Source organism: Limanda limanda, chromosome 10 (assembly GCF_963576545.1).
Source record: "Limanda limanda chromosome 10, fLimLim1.1, whole genome shotgun sequence".
In the NCBI taxonomy this organism is placed as follows: domain Eukaryota; kingdom Metazoa; phylum Chordata; class Actinopteri; order Pleuronectiformes; family Pleuronectidae; genus Limanda; species Limanda limanda.
Genome location: NC_083645.1, coordinates 1,279,773 through 1,307,643, shown reverse-complemented (window position 1 = coordinate 1,307,643; position 27,871 = coordinate 1,279,773). Strand labels below are relative to the sequence as shown.

The 27,871-nt window shown below is 40.9% G+C and overlaps 3 protein-coding genes across 4 annotated transcripts; 1 reads left to right on the top strand and 2 right to left on the bottom strand.

Annotated features, from left to right (window-relative positions):
* Positions 1–402: 402 nt before the first annotated feature.
* Positions 403–3,518, bottom strand: ndufc1 (NADH:ubiquinone oxidoreductase subunit C1). 2 transcript variants are annotated; one of them, XM_061079756.1, is made up of 4 exons: positions 3,411–3,518; positions 2,706–2,809; positions 706–781; positions 403–509 (listed from the first exon to the last, which is right to left on the bottom strand). In XM_061079756.1, exons 1-3 carry the CDS (start codon positions 3,454–3,456, stop codon positions 722–724), a joined length of 210 nt encoding a protein of 69 aa, XP_060935739.1. In that variant the 5' UTR covers positions 3,457–3,518; the 3' UTR covers positions 403–509; positions 706–721. The 2 variants fall into 2 exon arrangements, with proteins under 2 accessions (XP_060935739.1, XP_060935740.1); XM_061079757.1 differs by having other exon boundaries at positions 710–781.
* An 877-nt stretch (positions 3,519–4,395) lies between these two features.
* On the top strand, positions 4,396–16,968 carry naa15a (N-alpha-acetyltransferase 15, NatA auxiliary subunit a). The gene is made up of 20 exons (XM_061079649.1): positions 4,396–4,560; positions 5,522–5,606; positions 6,522–6,626; positions 7,065–7,222; positions 7,475–7,609; positions 8,305–8,458; positions 8,551–8,670; positions 9,727–9,822; positions 10,223–10,329; positions 10,430–10,502; positions 10,656–10,825; positions 10,923–11,075; positions 12,155–12,283; positions 12,839–13,052; positions 13,478–13,671; positions 13,764–13,872; positions 13,986–14,084; positions 14,970–15,113; positions 15,778–15,875; positions 16,266–16,968. Exons 1-20 carry the CDS (start codon positions 4,507–4,509, stop codon positions 16,473–16,475), a joined length of 2,607 nt encoding a protein of 868 aa, XP_060935632.1. The 5' UTR covers positions 4,396–4,506; the 3' UTR covers positions 16,476–16,968.
* A 468-nt stretch (positions 16,969–17,436) lies between these two features.
* On the bottom strand, positions 17,437–27,731 carry ugl (ureidoglycolate lyase). The gene is made up of 15 exons (XM_061080308.1): positions 27,669–27,731; positions 26,822–26,950; positions 26,515–26,733; positions 25,726–25,816; positions 25,505–25,581; positions 24,669–24,779; positions 24,512–24,571; positions 22,743–22,899; positions 22,433–22,631; positions 22,099–22,177; positions 21,266–21,358; positions 20,938–21,010; positions 20,781–20,848; positions 18,948–19,072; positions 17,437–17,897 (listed from the first exon to the last, which is right to left on the bottom strand). Exons 1-15 carry the CDS (start codon positions 27,672–27,674, stop codon positions 17,726–17,728), a joined length of 1,659 nt encoding a protein of 552 aa, XP_060936291.1. The 5' UTR covers positions 27,675–27,731; the 3' UTR covers positions 17,437–17,725.
* Positions 27,732–27,871: the final 140 nt, after the last annotated feature.

Below are 27,871 nucleotides of genomic sequence, written 5' to 3'. Positions count from 1 at the left end.
TAGTAGAATGTTCCGAAAGGTTTTGAGATTCTTTGTAAACATACTGATGCACAAAATATAGACATTTAAAGGTATAGGCCTTATGGAGTGGATACTGTGTGCAAATGACCAGAAAATAATCAGCAGCAACGTGTACAGCAGAATCAATATGTACAATTATAACCCAAACTGCCAATAAGCTCTGTTCAGTTCAAATTGTACCAGAAGTGATATGTGATATTCCAGCAGGATATGCGATATTCCAGCAGGATAAGTGATATTTCAAAAGCTATAACATTTGATTCAAGCCACACTTGAAAAAAACAATTGGAACATAAGTATCTCAGACATTTATAATACATATCACTTGTAACATACCAGCAACTGTTGGTTTGTGTGAACATAATGATCAAGCTTCCTATCTCATTTGAAATAATATATCTTTATTTTACAGAGAACACAGGAATCAGGAGCAGTGGAAAAAGAAACAAGTGGAGAAACGGGTGAATCCCAGAGGACGCGACGAGCCCCTGCACAGGAAAAAAACAACATCACGTTTTATTTCTTCATCCATTTATACACCAAAGACTGTCTTTTCATACTGGAAGACATAATTTGAATAATACTATTTGTCAATATATGCATCAGATTAAAGAATGAAAAATGAACTAGAAGCATTATTTATGCCGTATAAATGTATTATGATCAAGATAAAAAGGCACTCACCTACCAGCATGTTGGGTTATTCCAGTCCATTTCTAACTTTGTACTCATGCACGTCTGTGCTGTGCTGCCTGAAGAGCTGCAGGTAGAAGACAATGCCACAAGGAATTTAATGTTCCAACTGGTTCCAACACATCATTTCTATTTCTATTACCATCACAATTCAAAAAAATCTTAACTGTCTTCCTGATCTACCTTACTAAGTGTTTGTCTTCAGTGTGGTTGCAGATTTCAAAAGGACTAAATGGAGGAATCTGCCTCTGTCCTTTTGTCTCTTGTCTCACTGATTGATTCAAACTTCATGTGTGAATTGTTGAGGACACAGGCAAAAACAAATGCAGTGTTGATTGCAGTGTTGATAGGTCAAGCTGTTCTTGGCTGGGGTCCACATCGATGTAACGATTACATCTTTGCTTCGTCATTGCAAATTTTGGATTACGTTGTTGCAAGGATGGCTGCCTCTGGTCAAAGCATAGATTCCCCAGAAAATGAGCTACAGCTACAAAACTCTCTCAGGATCATTTGAAGCCTCCACACCTAACTTGCTCCAGTGCTTATTAGCAGAGGATCAGACCGAAAACTGTCAACACCCCAGCTCCTGGCCAATCAGATTACTTTTTACCTCCATAATTCTTAAGTGATTTTCTTGCCCTGTGTTTTAAGTTTCTGTATTATCTTTGGTTTCCATAAAGTATCTAAAAAGCAGCAGATATTTAATGTTGAGTTGATTGGTTTTGATGTTCAAGACTTTAAATGTCTACACCGTGGTTTTTAAACAGAGCCTCTAACCAACAGAGGGGAAGTTTATCACACCAACTTAATACATCCTAACTATAACATCTTAATTTGAGTTCAAAGATTGTTTTATTGTGACAGAATTCCGGACAGTGTCGATGATCTGACTCTTATTCTATCAGTGCAGCTCAGAACAACTTGATAAACGAAAAACCCCTGATTATCTGCACACTATTCAATAATAATAATAATTCCCATGATTATAAAAAAAGGGTATTAATATTTTGTCATCCTTGAGTCATATGAATGGGATGGTCAATATATTAGGAACACATCTCAGTATAACCTAGTGCAGTTCAACAGCTACACAAACTGCACCCTCCTCCTTAAAATGTCTATAAACTTCTTTCAAACGGATTCATTAAAAAACTAAACACTCTAATCATGATGAAAGGAGGATGTATTGCAGGTGTGTTCTATTTTACTGCATCTGAGTGAACCTAATAAATTGTCACAGCTATTCTTTTGAATTTGAGGCCCAGTATTCTCTGATCAGGTACTGTATCCTTCAACAGTTTGAAAGACAGATTTCAAATGATTAAAGATTGCTGTTAATTTCTGCCCTCTCCTGGGTGAGTTAATGCTAGACGCTCTGAGAGACAGTGGGTGCTAAACCATGCCTTGTATGTAGTTTGATTCAGGAAAAAATGTATTAACGAAAAAGTATAGTTATTAGGTATGTATAGGTAAATTATGGCATGTTTGATGTTTGAACAGACTAGACTGAGAGGAACCCTGGAAAACATAATGCATTGAGCTCTGCAATTAATATGTCTAGTACATTGCGGTGCCGGATCTGTTGCAATGCTGGTTGCAGCTTTGGTTCAGAAAGTGTGAAAGTGACTGAATTAAATCCACAGAACCCTGAAACCACCACTGCAGCACAAAGGGCTGTTCACATGTTTATTCACAGTTCAGTGAAACTTCCGAAAGAATCGGAATCAGTTGTCATAAGCGCACCCATTGTTGGATTGATCGACCACATCGCTACTGTTGATGGGTCTGCTTTTAAGCGCTGTTCGCTTCAACGTATCGCATATCCAAATCACTCTAAAATAGCTTACTGCACTTCCTCAGGCCACTAAAAATACACATGCCAAGTGTTATTAAGATAAATGGTTCTTGAGATAAGTGTTTCAGATACAGACAAACAGAGATTCCTGGAATTAGTATATAGGGTGCATAGGCGAATATATGTTATCATTTACCAGGCCCCAAAGGAAAACCGAACTTCCAATGGCAAGTCCAACTCGCAGCCAGTTGGGGTTGACAGTGTCCGGCCTGCTGCCTGTGAACATTGACCTGCATCCAACTGAAAAAGAACACCACAACAGCATGAATATCACAGAGACTCTAATGAAAATATACATAGTCTATGTATATGGGATAGTGATGGGCAATAAAACCGTATCAATAATTATCACCATAACATTTTTACCAATAGAAAAATAGTAAAGCTTCAATATAGACATATCAATATAATATTTATGCATTGTGCAAGCACAGTGAGGACGGGTAACACATAATTCATCTAACTACAATCTTCACTCAGGAGTAAAAATCAGTCTAAGTTATAGTTTTTTGACAATATCACCCACGTTTAATATGTAGTCAGAACATGAAACAGCCATGAAGGGGAACATCATAATACATCAGTAAGACGTGATATGAATGAACCACTGTGAACCCATGTGATTGGCCTGACTGTTCTTCCATATAAAATCACAATGGGTACGAGTTATTCACAACTCTGAGGAGCAAAGTGGCCTGTTTGACTGCAATGCTACAGGAATGCTAAGCTAAGGTCAGGCTTAGAAATAACAACAACGACGTCGGCGGAGTGAACAGTGAGATAGAACACACACTCTTAGGGAAAATGCAACCATGCAGACATGATTATTATATCCACTCACCTCTGCTGTCGAGAGCAGCTCTCAGTAAGAACCGGTTGAAAACCATTGTGGCTGAAAAACAGACCCCTGTGTCCCGATGATCGATCCTGCAGCTCCGCGATCGATTAACCTTCCTCGCAAGGCTGAGTAGATGATTCAGAGATCACAGATAAGTCGAGCGGCCACTCAGGAGTTCGAGGTTTATTTATGTATTTTATATTTAACAAAAGCCTTTTATTTAATGATAGTTGTGAAATGTAACTAAAAATAAACATCATCCCTTTCTTTGAAGCGTGTGTATAGCGTGCAACTCGGTTTTACATAAGGCATGCCTCTAAATTAAATCCAACATGAGTGAAATTAAACATTTTCACCTAAACATCTTGTCTGCAAACATTATTTTTATTTGATCCACTAGTGTCTTTAACTAAACAATTTTACAATGTTTTAATATTATTGTATTTTATTCAATTATGTTATCTTACACTTCAATCTATTTTATTTGTATTATTTAACTCATTCAACATTTTCTTTGTTTCCTTTACTTATTTTAATCTCTTTGTATTATGCTTGAAGTAGTTTCTCTATGATTTGAAATTGATTTATTTTAATTTTGTCTGTGTTTTTCAATGTCCCTATACTGTACCTTGAATCCACCTGTGTACGTTCTTTATAATTAAAACGGCCTGGCCGAGGATGATATGAAGAGTTGCATCTCTCCTTTCAAAGATTTAAGCGACCTGAGGAATTGCACGATTAGTTAAAAATGATAAACCCATTTGAAGGGGTCATTTGCTAAAGTGTAGGTTTGATCAGACGGTTGGAAACAGGGGAGCACTGGTATTTATATCTAAAACTAGAAAAGTTGTGTTTTTTCAGACTAAATGTATCAAGGAATAGAACACCGAAGCTAGGTACCATCTGTCCTCTGAGTTCTCTCTGACAGTGACAGACACGCAGACTCAGAGCAGCCTGGCATGCACGTCGGCCATTTTGCTCGGAAGGGGGCCTCGGCTTCAACACGTGAGAGAGGAGCAAGAAGAGACAGAGCAGGACCCCTGACTCCTGGAGGATACTATTCATGTGTGGAGCGACGGAGGCGTAGGAAGCCAGCACCATGCCCTCGATCAGCCTCCCGCCGAAGGAGAATGCCCTCTTCAAGAGGATTTTGGTAGGCTACATGCCTGAGTTAACGTTAGCTTGCGGGCTAAAGCTAGTTTGCCAAGTAGCCAACAGTTGTGGCAAGTAGCGAGGGAGTTGCTCGTGAATTAACCAACGCTATCCAGTGCACCAAACTCATTGTATCCACCACTCCTGTTAGTCAGCAGTAGTTGTAGCAGTGGTGTTAATGGAGCAGGGGGGGTTAGCAGACTGCCATGTGTTGTCCTAGCTGTGCTTTGGCCTTGTTTCATCTGAAGTGTGTGAGTGACAAAGCTGCCTGACACATGACAGCCACACACAACTTAGCTGGAGATACTTCAGCAGAACTTCATACTTTCAGCCTGGAAACGTGTCGGGAAAGTTTATTCATACCTGTCCCGTTTATGCCACAGAACTGGGTGTCGTTAATACAAGTGTAAAGTCAGGCAGGTACCGTCCAACTAAACTTAATGCACTTAGTTAGGAATGTTGATCTGATGCTCACTTTTTGACAGTGATTATTAGAAACAAATTAAATTCGACAAATATTTACACTAACGCTGTGATGGTCACTTCTTTACTGAGCCATTGCTTTTATTGATTGTGCACACTTTAGTTCATGAGCTTTAACGTCGGCAGTGAGCAGGGTTCGAGTCCCCGGTGTCTGCTCTCTGACCACTCCTCTGATTCCATCTCAGCAGCAGCCCTCCATCATGCTCTGCTCTCTCACCTGATGCTTACTTCGTTTACCTCAGGTCCACAGTCTCCCACTGGCTGGCCTGTCAAGGAGGCCGGGCTTGGTGTTTGTGATGCTTTTCTCACACACAGCATGAAGGACCAGGACCTTGTGGCTCAGTCTTTACAGTTGTTACAGTCTTTGCAGTTTCAGTCACGTCCTTTTCCTGCACTCTAACCCGACTCTCAGAGGATCAAGATGACAGACGGTTGGTCTCAGACGCCCCATGTAAAATCTGCACTGTCTTCTGTTGCAGAGATGTTACGAGCACAAGCAGTACAGAAATGGCCTGAAGTTCTGCAAACAGATCCTGGGCAACCCAAAGTTTGCAGAGCATGGAGGTAAGAGAAGAGCTACTTGTTTACTGTCAATGAACTGCTTAGGACACTGTGAGAAACATCATGCTTCACTGTCGCCTTGTTCCCGCTGTGTTTGAGGAGAGAGTAAAAGAGTTGTTACTCAACATTACTCTTAAATAAGCTTATATCTAACTTCACTAACTAATGTTACTTTATGTATGATCATCTATATAAATTAGGCTGCTGCTCACCTTATCCATGATTTGCTACCTGCTAATCTGAGTTGATGGCTCCATAATCCAGAGTTGGTGGCAAACATCTATAATTCTGCTCTTCTTCTGTTAATAGCTTGCGATGAGCCGCTGCGTCACAGACATTCTCCCGATCACTAACGGTCGTATAGCAGGTCACTGTTCTCCCCAGACTACATTTTTGTGTGATCGCTCCACCTTTTACATTCATTTGATGTGTGTCTTAAGTGCTCTTTTACTGTCCTTTGGCTCAAGGCATACCTTGAATTACAGCGACTAAACCTTTCTCTGGTCGGGAGGAAAAATATATCAGCTGGATCTAGCTCAGTGGACCAGTTGAAGTTATGATCCTCAGCCAAGTGTGTTTCAACGTCGAACAAGGGCTGTAGATTTTGTCCCCCATTTCTTACAGTGTAGAAGTATTCTCTTGGAAAATGCCTCAGTCCCATCGTGGAGAGTAGGAATACAAACAGCAACCAAGACCCACTCTCAAACACATGTTCATCTGGGTTCAAGACCAACAATTCTATTCCGTTTCTTTTAATACTTGGGACAGTACAGTGTCATACTGGTCATTCTATAATATATTATATTTAAATTGAGTTGTCAACATCAACATAGTTGGTGTCGTTCTTGATAATTCTAATCAACTTTGATTTCCCCTTAATGTCTCACTCCTCCCCACCCCTCTTCCCCTCTTTTCCAGAGACTCTGGCCATGAAGGGTTTAACCCTCAACTGTCTTGGAAAAAAGGAGGAGGCCTACGAGCTGGTGAGACGAGGCCTGCGCAATGACCTGAAGAGTCACGTCTGTATCTTTTCATCGCTCCTCCAGTGCTGCCAGCTTTCATGTTACACATTTCCACATAACAGTTTGTTAAGGCTTACTGCTGGAAAAAAACCTTGACATTGCACGTTTGGAAATCTTCTCTATAGTAAAACATAGGGATTTTGATCCATTTCTTACTGAGAGCATGAATAAAGCAGACCAATAGGCCCTCAAGCAATGGGTATAATTTAAATAATGTCAAAGTAAATAGTAGATAAGAGGAAGTCTGACTTTTTAATGAAAAAAATGAATGAACAGATGCTGTTGGGAGGTTAACTTTGTCTTGATATTGGATGATCCCTCTAACCATTATCATCCAGATATCATCAGCACAACCCTAGTTTGCAGGACTGGTATCAACACCAGGTAGTGGCTGTTGTTGTTGTATTTTGTATGTTTTTTCCTGAACTCACCCCCCCAGGCTGGCATGTGTACGGCCTGCTACAACGCTCGGACAAAAAGTACGATGAGGCCATCAAGTGTTACCGCAACGCTCTGAAGTGGGACAAGGACAACCTGCAGATCCTGCGAGACCTCTCCCTGCTGCAGATCCAGATGAGAGACCTAGAGGGATACAGGGTGAGGATCACCTCACAGAGATTAATTAAAAAAGTGTTCAGATAAAAAAGTCTAGATAGAGGGCTGGATCAGAATGGATAAATCAGGTCGGGATGCGCAACTGTGGTCAGACAGAGATTCATCCTGCTGCACAAGATGGCAAAGATAGATGATGAAGATTGACACAAGAGAGGCTAAGAGTTGATAGACTTGAAAATGTATCATAAATAACTTCCTGTAATTTGGTGTATTGTGATGGTTGTCTCTCTACAGGAGACTCGGTACCAGCTGCTGCAGCTCCGTCCTGCCCAGCGCGCCTCCTGGATTGGATATGCTGTGGCCTATCACCTGTTAGAGGACTTTGAGATGGCTGCCAAGATCGTGGAGGAATTCCGCAAAACACAACAGGTAGGAAAAAGTGGTGGACTGCTCAGCAGAACTGAGGAGATTTCTTTAAACATAATTCAAGGCAAATATAAGATCCACTCTTACACAGTTAGAAAGAAGACAAGAGAGGGCTGACGCTGTTGTTGATGTGCTGTAAACCAAGACACGTTATGTCCTGCCTGCGTTCTGAGTTCATGTCTGAAAACGACTAGTGTTTCAAAATTCTGAGGGGTGAATTAACATTCTATAGTAAATGGTTTCGACAAAAATGAACAGTCTCACAATACTTCACCTGTTAGCGATGACACAAACTGATAATGTGACATGCTCAAGAAGTACAGCTTAATAGTTTGGTCATGCTAAAGCTAATGTGAGTTTTACGTAATGAGATGCATACAAAGTCAAAGCAAAGTTGTAAAAATATAAAAATTTCACGTCTCCAACTCGGGTGATGCGAATGGTGTTGAAATATTTTGAATTTTCTCACCTGTAGAAGACTGTGAAATATCCGGAGATGTGTGCTCCATGGAATGGTCTTGTTGAACCAAACACAAAATTGGTTTCCACAAAATTTACAATGCAATAACTCTAATAAACAAATTATCCTGTAAATAATCAAAGAAGTAAAAAAACTATTCTACAAGAATGACTTGACTCACATTTTTCTTTTACCCTTATCATTTCTTTGTGTGTGCCTGCATGAATGCGTGTGTCAGACCTCTCCAGACAAGGTGGACTATGAGTACAGTGAGCTGTTGCTGTATCAGAACCAGGTTCTGAGGGAGGCTAGTCTCCACAAGGAGGCTCTTGATCACCTCAACAACTATGAAAAACAGATCTGTGACAAACTGGCTGTGGAAGAGACAAGAGGTGAGTTGATTGTGTGTATGTCATACTGCAAAACTATGTGTGTATGTGGTATGCCCCAAAGAGCATTCATCTAACTGTATGTGTGTGTGTAGGAGAACTGCTGTTGAGGCTGGATAGGCCGGAGGAGGCTTTAGAGGTCTACAGGAGACTCCAGGAGAGGAACCCTGAGAACTGGGCCTATTACCAGGGCCTGGAAAAAGCCTTAAAGCCAGGTGAGCACTATCCCCATGCAACACTGTGTGGTTCCACTTGACACTTGTAGTTTTTTAGGCACTTGTGGTTGCATTTTAAGAAGGGGTTGATGGACGCTTCTATCACGCAACAGATGCAAAAATGAAAAAAAAACATATCTCCAGGTGAAAAAGTGGTGTCATACACTACAGGTGTGCATCTTCACTAGCCTGACAATTGGATATATAAACTTCTTTTAGATTTTTACAAAGTCCTTTAAAAAGTTACTGTTATTACAATTGTGCTGTAATCTACAAAACAAGGATTTTAATTAAAAAATCAAACTACAACGGTTAATGAATGACTGAATGGTCCTGTGCTCTCCACACTGATTTGACTTTCATTCAGTTTAGACTTGTTTGCTGCACCTAAGAGAGGTTGTGGGGTAAGAGCTGATGCAGGTCTGTTGTCAAGGAAATTATGTGATCGCCGCTGTGGAATTAATGCATTACTTCCTGCCTCTGCCTGCTGCATCCGGCTGCACCGCCCCTCGCTTGAATAATATAATGCAATAATTGCTGCTGCTGTGAAGGTGTCTGTGCAGAGAATCTCCCAGTGAGTTGTACATGTGTGTAAGGGCAAACTGCGGGTAAAGTCTGGACCTAATTCTCCAGACATAACCCACAGGTCACGACTGAAAACGGCTTTACTCTGTGCAGTCTGCACTGGACACCAGAATACCACACACACAGGCACAACTGATTCCAATCAGATCACTGTTTGCACTGTCATCGCACCTCCATGGAAATAGGACTCTACATTTCATCATCTTTAAGTGGTGATGACTTCAGTTTGACTGAGGGGGGCTATACGCATAGGATATATTTTCTCCTCACACTGATTGTGTGTGTGTGTGTGTGTGTGTGTGTGTGTGTGTGTGTGTGTGTGTGTGTGTGTGTGTGTGTGTGTGTGTGTGTGTGTGTGTGTGTGTGTGTGTGTGTGTGTGTGTGTGTGTGTGTGTGTGTGTGTGTGTGTGTGTGTGTGTGTGTGTGTGTGTGTGTGTGTGTGTGTGTGTGTGTTTCTGTTTCTCTCTCCAGGCAGTATAGAGGAGCGACAGAAGATTTACGAGGAATCGTGGGTAAAGTTTCCTAAAGGCCTGGTTCCACGAAGGCTGCCTCTTAGTTTCCTCACAGGTAAACATTGACCATCCTGTAGCACCACCATATAGACCGTGTGACAGCAGTGATATAATGAGCTGTGAAAATATTCTGTCTCGGATGACTAACGTGTACATAGTGAGAATTCCATCTGCTGATATAGGCCATGAGATGTGGTTGAAATCACTAGAAATGCTGTCAGTGTATAGCTGTGATACTCCAAGTAGCAAAAGGCATGTGTTTTGGTTCAATGTTATGAAGTAAATGTTGATTGCAGCGTGTAATGGCTCATGAATGACACCATTACTGTTTAGATGGTGCAGCTATGCTAAAGTAAAATAACCTTTGATGTTCTATTCATGTCACAGTGGTTTGAAGTGGATCAAACGTACAAGTGTGTCTTTTGTTTACCTTTACTGTGTGTTGTGCTGGCCAGGGGAGAAGTTTTGTGAATGTCTGGACAGCTACCTGAGGATGAACTTCAGTAAAGGCTGCCCGCCCGTTTTCACTACCCTCAAATCCCTCTACACTGACAAAGAAAAGGTAAGCAGAATGAAAGTAAAAATGTTGGCTCCACATTTCAATCCCAGTCTCTCATGGTGTGAAATACAACAACAATTATACTTGTTTTCTTCTCATGTAGGTTACACTCATTGAGGATTTAGTAGTTGGCTATGAAAGCTGTCTAAAAAGCTGTCGGATGTTTAGTAAAAATGGTAAGTGATGCTTGCTTTTGAGTTGACATTTACAGTATTTATTTAGTGTATTTGTAACACCAAACCATCTAAAACAGATACAGATATAAACATTTGTGTATCTGTGCTGTAAAACCACACACTCATTGTGTCTGACGTGAAATTTGTGTACAGATAATGGGAAGGAAGAGCCCCCTACCACCCTGTTGTGGGTACAATATTTCCTGGCACAGCACTTTGACTTCATCGGACAATCCAGCCTTGCTCTGGAGTACATCAATACTGCCATTGACAGCACACCCACACTCATCGAGCTCTTCCTCATAAAGGCCAAGATCTACAAGGTTTAGAACAAACTCCCACATGAATTACACACACTTTCTTACTGTTTCTGGTGTTTAAACGTTTCCCATCCTCGAAACTGTGCCCCTGGCTCTACAGCACGCAGGCAACGTAAAGGAAGCGGCTCGATGGATGGATGAGGCTCAAGCACTGGACACAGCCGACCGCTTCATTAACTCTAAGTGTGCAAAATACATGCTGAAAGCCAGCCTCATCAAAGAAGCAGAGGAGATGTGCTCTAAGTTCACACGGGTAAGTGTGTTTGTTTGAAATATTAATTTTAAAAACATTTTGATTCAATTCAATTTCATTTGTTCAACGCCAAATCATAATATCCATTGTTTCAAGATGGATAGTTTTGAGACTGTGTCTGCGAATGGAATCAAGGTTTCTCTCTCCCCCGTAATTAACACTGTAAGTGGACCTGGAGGCGCCTTCTCCCTCAGGCTGTGGAGCTGTCCGTCATATCTGCATCCATAGCCAGGGACTGTTCATGGTTATTTATCGCAACTCATATCGTTATTGCAATGTTAAACAAGATTTTACCCTAATCCAAATTATATATACAGCCTACATGAATGAACACAAACAAACAAGAAAACAATTGAAACATAAACTACAATTTAATTGAGCATGTAAATAATGAGCATAAATTACATTGTAAGTCTGGCATTTCATGGTGATGAAGCTCAAACCCAGGATCAGCCTGCCCACTACTGGCAGCCTCACAGAATAATTAAACCCTCTGCTGTTTATCACCATCATTGTTCCAGCCCATTTTTACCACTCAAGCCTGGTGCCACTGGCTGAGATAGAGTTACTCTTTATTTACGAAAAAGTATCTGTATTGAAATTCATGACTTGGTATCCAAATCAAGATTTTGATATAGTGACAACACTACAATCAACACCAACACTAATTAGAAGGACCTGAACAGTACTGAAGTTTACTTTGTGTTGGTTGATTCACTTTTTAGTTTATGAAGCATGTATGTAAACTGGTGCGCACAGTGCGCACGTAGTTGATCTGCTACACACAACACATCAATTAATAACTAAAAACATGTGGTTGTCAGTTTTTGTTAGTGACAGACCCACACACAGGCTGCAGACAGGAGAGAACTTCTTCTCACAGATTATCACACAACTTCATTGTTGCAGAAGAAGCGATGCCCCGTTTATCCAGGAAAATAAATATGAACTCCGCAGGTTTTTATAAAGACCAGCTCTAAGTGTGAGTGATTGTGATGTGACTGTGTGTCTGTGAAAGCTTTTCCTGGGGCATCTTGACTCCTGCTCTACATGATGATGTCTGTGTGTTGTTGGTGTAGGAGGGGACCTCTGCAGTGGAGAACCTAAATGAGATGCAGTGCATGTGGTTCCAGACTGAGTGTGCCTTGGCCTACAAGGCCATGAACAAGTCTGGAGAGGCTCTGAAGAAGTGTCACGAGATTGAGAGGGTGAGTCTCTACAATAATTATCTATCACCACTGTCTATATTTGACCACATACAGTGCTGTTTATTTATGTCTGACTCTGATATACAGCTTGACAGCTCTGTTGTCTTCTGCTCGATCATACATGTCGGAGCAATTTTCTCCCTGTCACTTAAATGAGAGGACTGTTGATACTACTTCTCTATATTGGTCTATTAGCTCCACTTCTGCTGTATGCTGTTACCTCGACTTTGTTTTACTTATATGGGATCAATTCATAGGACAAATCAGATGGTGGAAAGAATCTGAATCCAAGTTTATATCAGAGGTCAAATAAGCTATTCAAGCCATAGATCGAAATTCAGGTTTCAGCAGTAAGAAGATTTGAATTTAAAAATACATCCAGAAATATTCAAGTGATTCCTTAGGAATTAATAGACTTCTGTTTTCCTTGCTTAGGATGTTTTGTATGAAAGTTATTCAAATAAAATTTAGTGGTGAAAACTAAAATCTCATACCTGCATACCTATATATAGTGTTATTCCTATTTCTTCTCTCTCTCCTCCTCCTCTTCATCAGCATTTTGTGGAGATCACAGACGACCAGTTTGACTTCCACACCTACTGCATGAGGAAGATGACGTTGCGTTCCTATGTGGACCTGCTGAAGCTGGAGGACGTCCTGCGGCAGCATCCCTTCTTCTACAAAGCTGCTCGAACAGCCATCCAGATCTACTTGGCCCTACATGACAAGCCTCTGACTGACGACAACAAGGAGAGCCAGGCAGACAACGGTCAGTCTGTGTGTGTGTGTGTGTGCAACTGTGTGTGTGACTGTGTGTGTATGTGCGTATAGTTTTTAGTCAACTTAAGTGATTTCATGTTTTCATAATGTTTAGAATAGTTGTTGATTGTCTTGAGAACAGAATGTAGATATATGACAGGAAAGAGGACAAAGACATAGGGAGGGAAATTCAACTAAACTGGTCAGAAACCCGCCATCATCATGCTGTTGTGCTTTATCTTATTTCCATAATGTTCTTGGTTGAACAGATTTAAAAGTGGAATGCACAAAAGTTATGTTGAGTTCCTACTTTATTTCCTGTGTTCTGTAGTTCCAGGAATCTCCAGTGGGTATATTGGCTACAGTAGTGTCTTAAAAGTAGCACTGTTATAAGAAAAGAAGTAACAATGCCTTTCAACATTCTGCTCTCTGTAGAGAACCTGACAGACAAGGAGCTGAAGAAGCTGAGAAACAAACAGCGACGAGCCCAGAAGAAGGCCCAGCTGGAGGAGGAGAAGAAGATTGCTGAGAAGGAGAAGCAGCTGAAGAACCAGAAAAAGAAGAAGGAGGATGATGATGAGGAGATAGGTGGGCCGAAAGAGGAGCTAATACCAGACAAACTGGCAAAGGTGGGCTTACATTCACCAGCTCTTTCAGAAGCTATGCTGTATAATACACAGGCTCAGTTCAATAGTGGGAAATGTTTAACTTGTTTTACCAGACGGAGAATCCTCTGGAGGAGGCAGTGAAGTTCTTGATCCCTCTGAAGAACTTAGTGCGCAACAAAATTGAGACTCACCTCCTGGCCTTTGAGATCTACTTCAGGAAAGGTCAGTTGCGTACCCCGAGCAGTAAAACATACTGCTATGATCAGGAAAAAACACGAGTTTCCACCTTTAATTATTCCAACTAATTTCATGTTTGATTCTCTTCTCTCCTCCAGAGAAGTATCTGTTGATGCTTCAGTCGATAAAGGGAGCTGTAACCATAGAACCTTCCAACCCGTGGCTGCACCAGTGTCTAGTGCGTTTCTTCAAAGGAGGTGAGCATAAGGGGAACACTGTACACCGAGTAGGGCTGTGGTGTATGGATTCTTTCTCACACAGTAATAAAGCAACATATTATTGCATGGTCCCTCCTGACTCTTTGGCGGTGTTCTGAGGGACAGCTGTTAGGTCAGGGGTGAGTTTGGCGCCACATAGTCACTAAACTGAGAAGTGCAATACAGTGGGCCAAAGTCCATTACATTTAGCTGACGCTTTTATCCAAAGCAACTTACAATAAGTGCATTCAACCCCGAGGGTGCAAACCCAGAAGAACAAGGATCAAGAAAGTACAATTTCTCCAAAAATAAAATTAAAAATAAATTGTTAGTTTCAAAAAATGTTAGTATTTTTTATTTTTTTAAAAATTGTAAAAATATTTTTTATTTTACTTTTTTTTGATGCGGGCCAATTAAAAATGGATGGCAGGCCGTCGTTTGGACACCCCTGATCTAGATAATCAAACTTGGTGAACAAATGTTAAAACAGCTTGTCCTGAACAGTGTCTGGAAGTTTATCTGTCCCTCAAAACAGGGTCTCTTGTTTCTCAGCAGACCAGATCCACCACTCTGAATGCATGTCAGTACTTATATAAACCTCAGTGCTGCTGTGTCAGCTTTATACATTTTGCAGCTAACCATCTTCTCTGAAGGTTTTAATGTAAAGTGTTCCCACACTGTTGACTACTTGTCTTTGTCTCCGCCATTTTTCAAATGTTAACTCTAGGGGGGAGACAACGTGGTCAAGTGAGCGACACAAGGCACACCATTGGCTGATTTACTGCCGGCACCGCAGGAGCGGTGCCACAGTGTGTTAATTCTAAAACATTTGAGTTTTTGATTTTTTTAAGATTTCTTTTGAAAGATTCATTGGGTTTTGTGCAGTGAATGAGGGAGCGGACTTGGCCGAGGCGGTGAGGACGGTGTTGAAGCAGGAGATCTCCAGATTGTTTGGGGAGAACAACCCTCAGAGCTTCAACAAGAGCTATCTGAGCCAACACTCCAACTCCATCCCACACCGACTGGCTGGTACGTGACATCTTTCATCATCCGTTTAATTCCCCCTCCTCTCCAAAATGTTGTTGTGTGTCAGTTTGCGTACTTCCATGCCACAGATTAAATAAAGCCCTAACTTCAAGTCTGAATGCACCCAACTGCGTCTTCATTGCATCCTGAGATCTGATCACTCGGACCTTGTCAGCTGTTGTCTTAAGTTCTGCTACAGTTTCAAAATTAATCCAATATATTTTTATGCTCATATGTTAATGTGTTCAACACTCACAATCACATGACTGATACTTTTCTCAAACGGGCTTCTTTTTTTTATTCACAGCAGCTGCACAAGATACGTTCAGTCTCTGACTCTCTCTTTCTTGCTGACACAGACACAGACACAAACCCAGTCTGAGTTAACAGACTGGGTTTGTGTCTCTGAGTAGAAAAACATTTTGTCTTTACAAACACAAATGAAGTATGTATTTATTTGCATATAGAGCAGAGATCTGATCTCAGGAGACACATTCAGGATGCATTTTTATTGCCAGGTGTGAATAGATGAATAAAATACTGTGATCGAACCTCTCAGGACGATTGTTTATCAGGTGTTATCAGGGCCAAGATGCTGTCACAGTGCCATTGCCTCTCGTCCAACTTGTAAAACCGCTGTCAGTAAAAGGTGTGTCTGTGTTTCCAGCTGCTAAGATGATGGTCTACCTGGAGCCCTCCTCTGATAAGATGGCATGTGAGATTGCCACGGCCCTGGATGAGTCATTGTCTGGAAGAAGCTCCCAGGTAAGGGATTAATGAAATATGAAATAACCTACACGTATGTCTGCACATAGACTTATCCCAATAAGAAGCTCAACAATAAAAAATGTTGATGTTACTCAGAACATTTTTAAATGGTCCACTGTTTCTTAATAGTATCCATAGAATGGACACCTTAAAACAGGGGTAGTTGGTCAGATTGTAGAATAAGGCATATTTTTGTGGCTCCCAGAAAAGGTTAGATAGGTGCAGGTAATAAAACACAATCTTGAGCTGCAATTCAGGATGTGCAACACAGGTTTAGCCTAAAGCCAAGCTCGCTAACCCTCGGATCTCATTTCACTGTTCAAGTTCCTGATACAGTAGAGAACATGTCCACATGAATTGTAATGAACTGTGGTGTGTTTACTGCAGGTCTGTACTGAGGTTCTGGAGGCTTTGCGTGGGGGGCAGCTGGGCGAGGGTCAGAAGAAGGCTGCTGAGACTTACCGAGCCGCCTGCCATAAGATCTACCCCTACAGCTTGGCTTTTATGCCTCCTGGTTACCAAGACAACAGCACCACAGTCAGCGCCAATGGCGACCTTTCGGCAGGAGAACACGATGACATGGTGAACGAAATGTGAGGCCGCTCAAGAGGAATGGAGGAGAAGAAAGAGGAGGTGTGAACACGCTGCCAGACGCCTTAGTCCGCCAACACACCACTTTCCCCATCCCCACCCCCTCCAGCTCCTGGGCCTTGGCTGCTGAGACTCGCCCACCACACTGCACTGATCCGGATGGACTGATCACCACAGGAGAGACAGACAAGGGAGCTGGCACATGCAAGAAGGCAATGCCCACTTAACTTTTTTTAAACAATAAAAAAGGCCCTGTCCACTGTTTGTTCTGTAATGGAGAGAAACAACAGAAACCTGATATGCAGAGACAACGAGGATGGTAGGAGAAGTGGACATTGGCTGGCTCCGATGGCTTCTGTAAACACAGATTAGGTTTTCTATAACTGTGTTTTCATGCCATGTCTTTCTTGTAGGTGCATCTGCTTCTCACGTTTTTAAAAGTAATTTATATATTACAAACTGACAAATGGATTAATAAAGCAATGTTTGCAAAACTTAACGGCTACATTGTGGTGGTGGTGATGTTGAAGGAGAGTTTTTCAGAATAGTAGCTGCTGTTGGAAAAGGTTACCAGCAGTACACCTGTGATTCTCTGCTCGGCTACATGAAGGCACTGCAGGGGCATGGAGGATAGTTATACAGTTCACTCAACAGTCTCCTTTTGCTTCTGGTACATATCTCAAATACATCTGTCCTCACTGATGAAATCCTTAGGCAATGACCCTTTTCTTTTGTGTAGATTCGGTAAGATTTAATGAGTGAACTAGTTTTGAGGGGTTCCCTTGATGTGGTACTTTATTTTCATTCAATACAAATACACCGTACAAAACACTGCAGGGACACGGTTCAAATGTGACAGCAGCCACGAGGGCCCTCAACGCGCTAATATTCCTTAGAAGTAATGCAGTGGTAGATCTTTTTGATGTATTTTCAAAACGTCATGGCTACACAGAAACCCAAACTTCAGTATGATATGCATTTGTTTATTTGTAACAAGGGAAGGTTATTGATTTAAATGCATTCTGGTATTTAACAGAAATTAAAGCAATACATATCACATCGGCAGATTATTTGAAATCATTAGAAACATGCAGCCAGTGAAAGTGATGTGGACACGGAGCACACAAATCCAAGCCCATAAAATAAAAAAATACAATGGAAAATGGCCATTACAAAATCTATAGCGATGGATCAATGTGCTCAAATTGCGGCATCTATCAGAAGTGTTTGCATAAAGCTGTGTTTCAGCTCGACCTTCACAGGTTGGAACGGTGCACATGTTTATCCTGAGCTTCCGCCTGTCTTGTGCTCTGACAGCTGAGAAAGGTGTGGTCCTCATTCAAGTAGGTGGTGATGAACTCTGGGAAATCTCTCTTGAGGACCATCTCCAGGAACATCTCTGCTGCTGTGAGTAACCTCTGCTTATCCCTGAAGAAGACAGACCGACAACCTGAGCAACTGGCCGAGAACAATCATCAGGAAAACACAAAACAATAAAAGTCTGGGTGTAGGATTTGTTCGAGGTGTTGAAATTAAAAAGAAATAAAGTATTGTGTAGGCACCACACAAGTCAGCATGTCATTCCAACCAATGAGCTCAACTATTTAGCTTGGGCTTCATTTGGATCTCAACAGCACATTCAGAAATGTGTACAAAAACACAGTCATTTACCATCAAACACAGTTGTAATGTTATCCCCTTGATGAAATCTGTGAGGTCAGATATATAGACACCTCGAACCTGAGGTACGCAAAACTGCCTTGCTAGTGAGTCTCTCCAAGACCCACACAGTGTGAGAGGGAGAGACAGTGTGATGTACACACAACGTGGTCTCTGCTGTTCTGACCGTTGATTGTGAGATAGATACCCAGTGATTACAGACTTACTTCATGAGTACTAGTGCAGTTCACACAGCACCACAGGGGTACAGGATCTAAAGTTAGTTTCATGGTAATCCTTTTAGCCCTCAAAATGTCCCTGCTCGGGGAGTGGAACTCAGTGAAATACAGGAACCTTTCAGTTGGGCTCTTGCAGCGCTGATGATGGTCAAGTACTCCAATGTTTTATTTCCGTCAGGTAATCTTCACAATATCTACTAAAATCAGTTTCCACACTCGTGCTCCTCTCCTTTCTCATCAACAAATCTCCTCCATGTCTTTGTTATTGTTTGTGTGCTTTTTATATACATTAGAAGAGCTTGTTATTTGTTGTTGAAAACATCAGCAGATTAATTTGGTGTTTAGACCATGGTGAAAACCCAGGTGAACAATGGCTCTTAGGATGAAAAGTACCAGATAATTTTGGCTGAATTAAGTGCAAATTTGTATTCATCTTCCCCATTTTATGTATGATCAAAATAAGAATACTTGTAACATCTTGCTTCCAAAAAATGTTTTGTAGGTGACACAATGTGCTCGATAAAAGTGAGTTTGTCACCCTGTCCAGATCACTCAAAGATGTTATGTAAGGACTGCTTACCTAAAAGAATGGCACAGACTGCTGAGCTCCACCATGACCTCCTTTAAGAAGTCAGTCACCAGCTGCCTGCTCACCACCCTGCTGTCATCCTCCAACTGAGAGTGATGACGGATCCACTGCCACACCTGACACACACACACACACACATCACAAAGTATTATAATGTTGCTGCAGCTTAATGATGGTGGTCGACACATGCTTTAGTACAATTAAACTTACACATTCTGGTGCATTGGACGTCCACGTGCTGCTGTGGTATACAACTGATCTAGATCTTTAAAGCCTCTATCACATTGGACAAAATGTTAATTCTGCACTGTGACAGGCTTTTAATCAGTTTGAATCAGCAGTGAGGTAAACATGACAGCCAAGTAAATGGTTTAGTATTTATAAAGCGCTTTTCTAGTCTTGATGACCACTCAAAGCTCTTTACAGTACAGTTTCACATTCACCCATTCACACACACATTCATACAGTGCATCTATGAGCAGCACTTTGTTGTTTAATGGGGGGCCCTTCAGGGTTCAGCATCTTGCCCAAGGACACTTCGGCATATAGATAGGGAACTGCCGACCTCCAGGTTGGAAGACAACCGCTCTACCCCTCAGCCACAGCCGCCCTGTGACTTCATAGCTTTTCCACAATCTCATATCTTTCAGAGACACTTAAACACAAATCACCTGCTTACTACTACTGGCCACAACATAAAAACCCACTGGAACAGGCATTTAAGTCACATCCACAAGTTATTAAGTCATGGGAACAAAATAATAAAAGCCAAAAATAGAGCCTTATGTTTTTTTGACTTTTAATTGCAAGTGTTTCCACCACAGTGTGTCCGCAGACAGTGTTTCAAACCAAAGCTCATTATAGAGGTTATTTCATGTGATGATGTGAAAAATGTCATCTCTCATCCAAGTGGCTTTTTCAGTTTAAAAGGTCTTGTTAGTAATGAACTGATCATATCTCATTCATACGGCTTAATAATGTTTTTTTCTCACAGGTCATCAGACGGGCTCCCTACTACTGTGCTGTTAAACCAGAAACATCATATTTTGATGCAGTCTAGGGGCTTCACGCAGCACAGCACAATGTCAGCTTACAATGTCAGCCACCCTATCTACAGAGGCCCGCTAAGAATGTGCTTAGAGCTGCATGACTGAACTCAGCACATTGTACCAACACACATACACCTATTAAGTGTGGGACAGACAGGAACGCGAACAAGCGATAAACTGCAACAATCCAGGAAAGTCCACTTGTTCACTGTCAGTGGGGGGGTTTACCCCTCAGACTGTATGATGATGAACGACATAACAGCTGACCCCAAAAGTGAAGCCAAGAGTCTCAATCAACATGTCGTTCTCTTGGACCATATTTATGGGCCAAAAATGCAATTACTCGCTTTTGGTAAATAAACCCCTTATTTCCAAAATACTCCTGCCTACACATTTTGCATCGAGACAGTATTTTACTTCCAGGTAAGATTTCAGTGGATTTTTTTTAGGCATATACAACATCACTTCATATGAATTATGATGCATACGTGGATCCAGAGCCAGATGTTACAAGTCATAAGATGAAGTATGACATTTATGTTAATAAAATATGAATATATTTTTATTTTTATTAATAAATATTTGTAACAAAATATATAATTTTTTATATAGGATCGAAGTAGATGCATTTTAATTTGTAAGTTATAACTACAGTGATGCTTATGGGTATGTTGATAAAGTTAGAGAGTGCACCGTTGAGTTGAAACCCAACATTTGATTGCTCTGATGAACAAAGATATATTTAGAAAGAATCTCCTCTGTGGACTAAACCCACCTGGGATCTGGAAATCTCTGCTGTGGCTGAATCTTCGACACTGCCTCTGTAGAAAAATACACCTTCACCTACAGGAAACAGAGCACAATAACTATGACATCCCTATTCATCTTGTCTGCTACTGAATATGAGAACTAGAAGATGTTTATATACTAACCCGAGAGCCAAGCATTAATAAAGAGTACTCCGACTGCAATGTTATACTTCAAACCATCAAGGGTGATTCCTCCCTAAAGGAACACAGACACACTACTTTGTTAATGGAGACTTATCAACCATATCAGGTTGTTTAACATAAAACAATCTGTCATTATTACATTTTCATCCTATCAAAGTCTGAGATGTAGGTCATGGCTTTAGTATGTATGGTGGGTTTTGATTTTCTTGGTCAATATGTTTTCTAATGGGATTTTTATTTCCTATGAATAACATCTACAGAAAGTAAAAGATTCAGTTATCCCAGAATTCAGTTCAGATTGACTCACTAAAGGTATGGAGAGTAGATCATCAGGAGTCACAGTGACATCATTTCGAAGCTGGTGGAGTTGATTATCACCGTCAGTGTGAAGTTTGAAGAGCTGGACGAGGTGAAGAATTACCATTAACATACATTCAGACCTTCAGAAGTTTTCTCTATGTTGCAGTCTTATGCTGAAATATTTTCTCTCATAATCAATCTAAATGCAATGCCCCATAGCAACAAAGTGAAAACTGAATTTACTTAAAGTTTTTTTTTTATATCCCAACCATTTACTCAATACTTAGCTTTACCTTTTCACACCTGTATATGGGGATTTTCTTTTGCTGTTGCAATTCTTCTCTGCCATGACGCTAGCCAAGACCTTTAGGTGTTATTTTTTCTTGCACTAAGGAGAGGCATCTGATCAGATACTCTGGCATTAAGCCCAGATCAGTGTGTTGCAGAGAGGGAGAGGCAGCTGCATCAGGAGTTAAAATGGGTTAATTTGAAATAAATGTATTGTATCTGTAATCAGATTACTGGATAGATGATTTTACTGATTATTGGTCAGGCTGATTAGACCCTACTTGCTCAGTGTAAGATTTAAGATTTACATTTATGGAGTCCACCTTCAAAGCAGCAGGCTTGGTGTTTTATCTGATAGCATATATCAGTCAGCTGCAATACCTTATAGGTGTGTGTCTTCCCATATAATTTCCAGTCTGGTGAATTAAACCACAGCTGATCCCAGTCAAGGTTTAGAAGCATCTCAAAGATGATCAAGAGAAATGGGAGGCACTTTTTCTGGTTTCTCTGTGTTTCTATGCGGCTTTATATGTTTTCTTATCCTGAACTTACTGTCTGCATGGGCTCTATCAGGTTCAGATCATAAACCATGAAACCATCCACACCTGCCTTGATCTCTATCAGCTTCAGTCTAAATTGTGGGGAAAAAACTGTCAGGTTAACATATTTTACTCGAAAAACCAGGCACTATGAAGATATCATCTGTCAATAATATACTAATGTAAATATAGATTGGTGATACCAATATACGTACTATGTCGGTGCAGATAATGGCCATGTGCAAACTTTGACAGCCACAGTTCATTTATCAGAACATTTGCATTTCTCCACTGCAATGATTTTAACATTCTTTTTATGGACATGTATGTGTGTGAACAGTTCATGCCTGGTGACAGTAGCCAACACTGTCCTGTGGGACTCAGAGAGTGGGTCCTGAGGTAGGAGGAGAGCAGACATGCCTCCTGTGGCCAGTGCTCCCCGCCGATGACATGTCTGGATCAGCAGGTCCATATAGCTACGCAGGAAGCGCGTCTCAATGTTGACGTATTTACTGCGGTCAGGCAGCAAGAAGGCCAGTCGGTGACCTGGAGGAAAGACATACAACCACTTGACTTCAGTCAGAAAGACATGGCCTAATATGTTTCCTGTTTGTTTATTACTAAAATACTGCTAAAATGACAGAATGTTTGTCTCACCAAACTTATTGACAACGGAGGCTGAATAATCCCAGACACCACAGTTGAGTCCTGCTGAGTGGTCTCGCAGCTCATAAAGAATCTCCTCCATCTCAAAGGCTGCTAATATGTTTTCAATTAGCACTGTTGCCTTTATGCTGCCAATGGGAAGGCCAAGCTACACACACGCACACACACACACACACACACACACACACACACACACACACACACACACACACACACACACACACACACACACACACACACACACACACACACACACACACACACACACACAGATACACACACCTATTCACTTATTCACCAAAATACACATGAGGCATATATATTTTTTACGCAACTACCAATATGATAATTACGGTATTCATAATTGTTAAAAAGTCTAAAAATCTAAAAACAGAATTATATAAACTTGTCAAACATATCTAATGAAAAGGCCATTTAAAAATAGAATCATTACATTGCTACAGGTGACCTACATGATGCTAGATCAGCTTTAATAGCATGTGATGCAAGATGCACAAGCACCAAAGAGAGTCTGAATCCTAAGTGTATGATTAAGCTCATGTAAAGGGAAATACATAGGGACTACTAGGGAACATAATTATAATCTGAGAATAAAGTTTTAAAAAGCCATATATATTTTAGAGTTAAATGTTTAACCCAAAACATATTATACTGTATTAGGAGGACAACTATACAGTAACCTTTTCTTTTTGCAAATAAACATGTATTTGTATGTTTAAAGCTCTGATCTGTGCCTGCAGGATAAATCAGACCAGTGACCCCCTCACTTGACAACATGTGTTAGAGGCATCTGGGATGGACTCAGTTTTTTTATCTGTTACAAGCACAGTACAAGAAGAGCACGGACATTCACTCAGTTAACTCTGGCTGCCTCCCCATTTCAAGAGTCAAGCAGCTGTCTATGCTGTAAATTATTTCCCGCTACACAATTTTCTAGTGATTGATAAACTTATAACTTCAGGTCTGTGTGATCCCTCACTTGAAACAAAAAGCACCAGACTGCTGTCAAACATTTTTTTTCTCATTTCATTATGAATTGTAGCTCAGGTAGTAGGTTGGATTGTCCACTAAATGGTTCAATCCCCAGCTCACCCAGTCAGCATGTTGCACTGCCTTGGGGAAAACACCCTGAATGACTGTGCTGTCAGTGTGTGAATGGTATGTAGGAGGGAAAGAGAAGCGCTACACGTAAAATAACTACATGAACGTATGCATCAACGGGTGAAAGTGACTGATGGTGTTAAATAACTTGTCTAGTTGTAAAGACTAGATACCGGGACTATATTTTATAAATGCTCTCCATTTACTTTTCTCTCAAAATATTATAACACAACTGTTAATATTAACACTAACATATTATTATTTTAGCACATATAGGACTAGATGGTGAGAATCCCTAATACAGAGTGAGTATTACCCATTCTGGGAAAAAGGTTGCAGATTCTTTTTTCATAGAGACTCTAATACTGTGAGCCTTCTGTGGCCACGCGTCTACCTGTCTGACAGATGGAAGATGTCGAACAGCTAACGTGTGTGCTTTCTTTCCTTTTTCCTCTTCACTTTTGAAACATAGAGGCCCTTTCTGAGCTGTTTTAACGTATTGACAGAAAAGCTGAACAGCAGGTTACACCACAATATGTGTATAAACTGTACGTAAACATTAAGTAACTATAACTGAATCAAATTTGGTTATGTCAAACAAAAGTTAGTATTTTCGTGGAAATTTGATGTGTGCAGACCTTGTGTTGCGTCCAAACAAATATCTTGTTCCATAGTCTGGCCTCCATGAAGCTCTCTATCTGAAACAAGAAACAGTTGATGACATTCAAATTACTAAAATCATCCATACATATATTAGTGTGTGTGTTTGTGTATGTGCGTGAGAGTGTTTTTTACTTTTGATAGGTAGAAAAAGGGTCCACTCTTGTTTTCGAACAGTGTCCTTCCACAGTGAAACATGAGAAGTCCAAAGTCAAAGAGAGGACCAGGAGCCTCCTTACCCTCCACCTGAAAAACAGAAAAACAGAAAAGATCTTTTTATTTTTATCAACCACGCACAGATCTGTGTTGTGCTTGACAACATACAGTTTAAATGAGCTCAGACAAGTCATACGCCCATGCTCAGAATTCGGACATTTCTTCAAAATATGTAAACATTGAGGTGTAGGGAAGGTTGATCCTTCGTCAAAGGAGAGTCCAGGCCTGAACAGCTCCATATGTCAATATTAACTCAGGGTCATAGCGCCACCTACTGTTTTGCCATGGAACAGGAAGTTATTTTTGATGCCACCATGCATTGTCCAATCGGCATCAAAATTTCCCTGACGCCCTCTCTGGCTACCCATTAAGTCCTGAGTTCGCAAGTGCTCGGAGCCACTCAGTGCTGCTCCGCAACCCTAGTTTCATGAAGAATTTTCTTTTTGACTAGATTTAAATCATATCTACAACTGTATGTCCAGTCTGGCTATTACATGTTAAACCACTTTTGGGATATTGAAACTTGATTTAACTTCCTGTCATAACTGACCACAGTGTGGAACAAGAGATTCTGATTTCGGCTATCAATGGCCTGTAGCTCTCATGCTATTAGAAAATCAAGCTAGTGATGAACGGTGATGAAGGGCTCTATCAAATAAACCCATTTATCAGACAAGTTTGGCGTCAAGCCAGTGTAGAAAAAAGGTTTTGATACAAGAATCAATAAATTGTTGGAGTGGAAAACGCTTCACTACCATCATGTTGTGCTCCACCATGTTCCAAGCTCGGGGACGCAGCATCAGCACAGGAGCCTGAGATATGTGTGGAACATCTGTAACACACGGAGGGAAGCAGATGAAAGGAGAAGTGTGTTCAAAACTGTGTTTGGGACTGTTAGTCACACCATGCATCCGCACCGATATTATTGTCCATGCAGCATAGCTTTACCACTATTAACTTAAAGTGAACCACTTACCAGGAAACTGGTTGTGCACTGCTTTAAAAACATTGTGAATGCCTTTGATCTGGTTGTAGTATGTAGGGCAGTTCCCATCATCAAAATCAACCTGTCGAAACCAAAGAGAGGACTTCAAAACTCCCTTTCACCCGTTCAGGCTGTGGTGACAGAGAATGCAGATCTGTTGGCTAACATGTCAACTATCAGGAACTTTTTTCTTCTTCTTTCGTTTTGATTTTGATAGTTTAAGGATAAGGTTGCTGTTACATTTTTTTCAGTGTCACCAACTCCTATGAAAAGGCTAAAATCTATGATGTTCAGTAATTTAGACCATTGACACATACAGCTCAAAGACTATGGCTATGACTATGTTCACATTTGGTGCTTTAGTATGTATTTCTGCCTTCACAGCGGTGTATATTGGGTTCAATCAAAATTATTTATTGTTATTCAATATCATCATTTTGCATTTATATTATTGTGATTATTTTTGCATTAATATTGTGATCTGCATGGGCAGAGCATGGGTATGTTTGAAAGTCAGATGGGAACTTGAAAGACATAAAATGGTAAATTAAAACAAATTCCCTGTATTTGTACACCACCTAACCTCTAGGATTAAGTCACGAAACAGCCACCTGCACTAGTTTAGGTTATTTGAACTGTTTTGTGTTGTCTTTCTGTAATTATCTCAGTCCAGATAATTCCATTCTGTGACATTTCATGACTAAACCATATAGCATAGTTACTGGGTTAGTCTTGTATGGTCACATGAATGACCAATGAACCAGTACATGATGTTGGTACCTGTATGCCTTGTGCTGGTGACTTGAGAGCTTTGACAAAGCATTGACTATTGCAGGGGGCACAATCCCCAATATCCACATGTCTTCTCTGGAGTCTCGGGGGTACGGGGAGCACCCTCCATGTCGGGTCTCCTCTGATGTGTATGGTGTCTTCCAGGAAACCTGGCTGGTCACCTGACAGCTCCAAGTTGGCCTTTCTGGCAACTCGTAACCACAGACACTGAGGGGAATAGAGAAGAACAAACCCTCAACCTGAATTAAACAAGTCCTCCATTCATTCAATAGAAGGGTTTTTAGATTTGTCTCACCTGATTCACCTCCTCATCAAATGTGGAAATGAGCTCATGAAGAAAGAGGAGAGAATCAGTGGTGAAGAGTGTCTCATACTCTGCTTCGAGGCCTGGGGTAGGGGGAGACACTTCTATGTTGACTGAGCCCTGTGGACAAAAACGTGTATTTAGGTTGTTCTTAATAATCAGAGAAAGGTGTAGGGGCCCCGGAGATAGACGATCCATACAAAATCAAAGAGGAACATTTTAATTGGATGCCATGGACTCACTTCATGATGTGAAGTATTTGAGAGTTATAACTTTAAGCAAATGTGACACAGAAGCATTTTTTGATTCCCCAGGAATTGGTGACCTCAAAAAGAGGTTTGGGTTTTGCTCCACTCAACAATGTTTTAAGTTTAATCTTGCATTTATTACATTGGCCACATGATGGCAGCTAAACAACCAGCAGAGGAGAGACGTGCAGTATGAAAGACTGAGCAGGACTGCAGGAGAGTGTGGGTCAAAACAAGCAAGACTTGTGAAAAGCTGGAGCCTGTACCTCTGGGGCTGTGTGCGAGTTTGGTTTAAGGCAGAACCAATGCCAATTAGTTTAGCTATGCAGCTGGCAGGTTTTGCTTCAAGCAGGCAAAAGTTTTGGGTCACTGTTTTATTTTGACAATTTTCACATAGAAGAAATCCCAGAGGTTCGAAGTTCAGCAACATGTGATAGAAGCACTGTAAAACTGCTCTGAAATCCACGATGCAACCCATTGTTAATTCCTCCTCACTTTGTTGTTGTTTTTTTCATTTACCAAAGTATAGTCTCTTGTAGAGTTTATAATGTCTATTTAAGTACAGAATAGAGTAATATGGTGGTACTTACGGACATGCTGATGATGATCTCTCTGCTCACTCAACTAAAGTGGACTTTGGTTATGGCATACTCTGTGGAATGTTTAAACAGTACTCTGTTTGCTTGTGTGAGGTGGTGTGAGTTGAAGGTCCAATACAATAACTTTTACTATTAGCATGTTTGTATCACAAAATATCTGAAAATCACTTTGGATTAATGAGTGGCTTGAATCC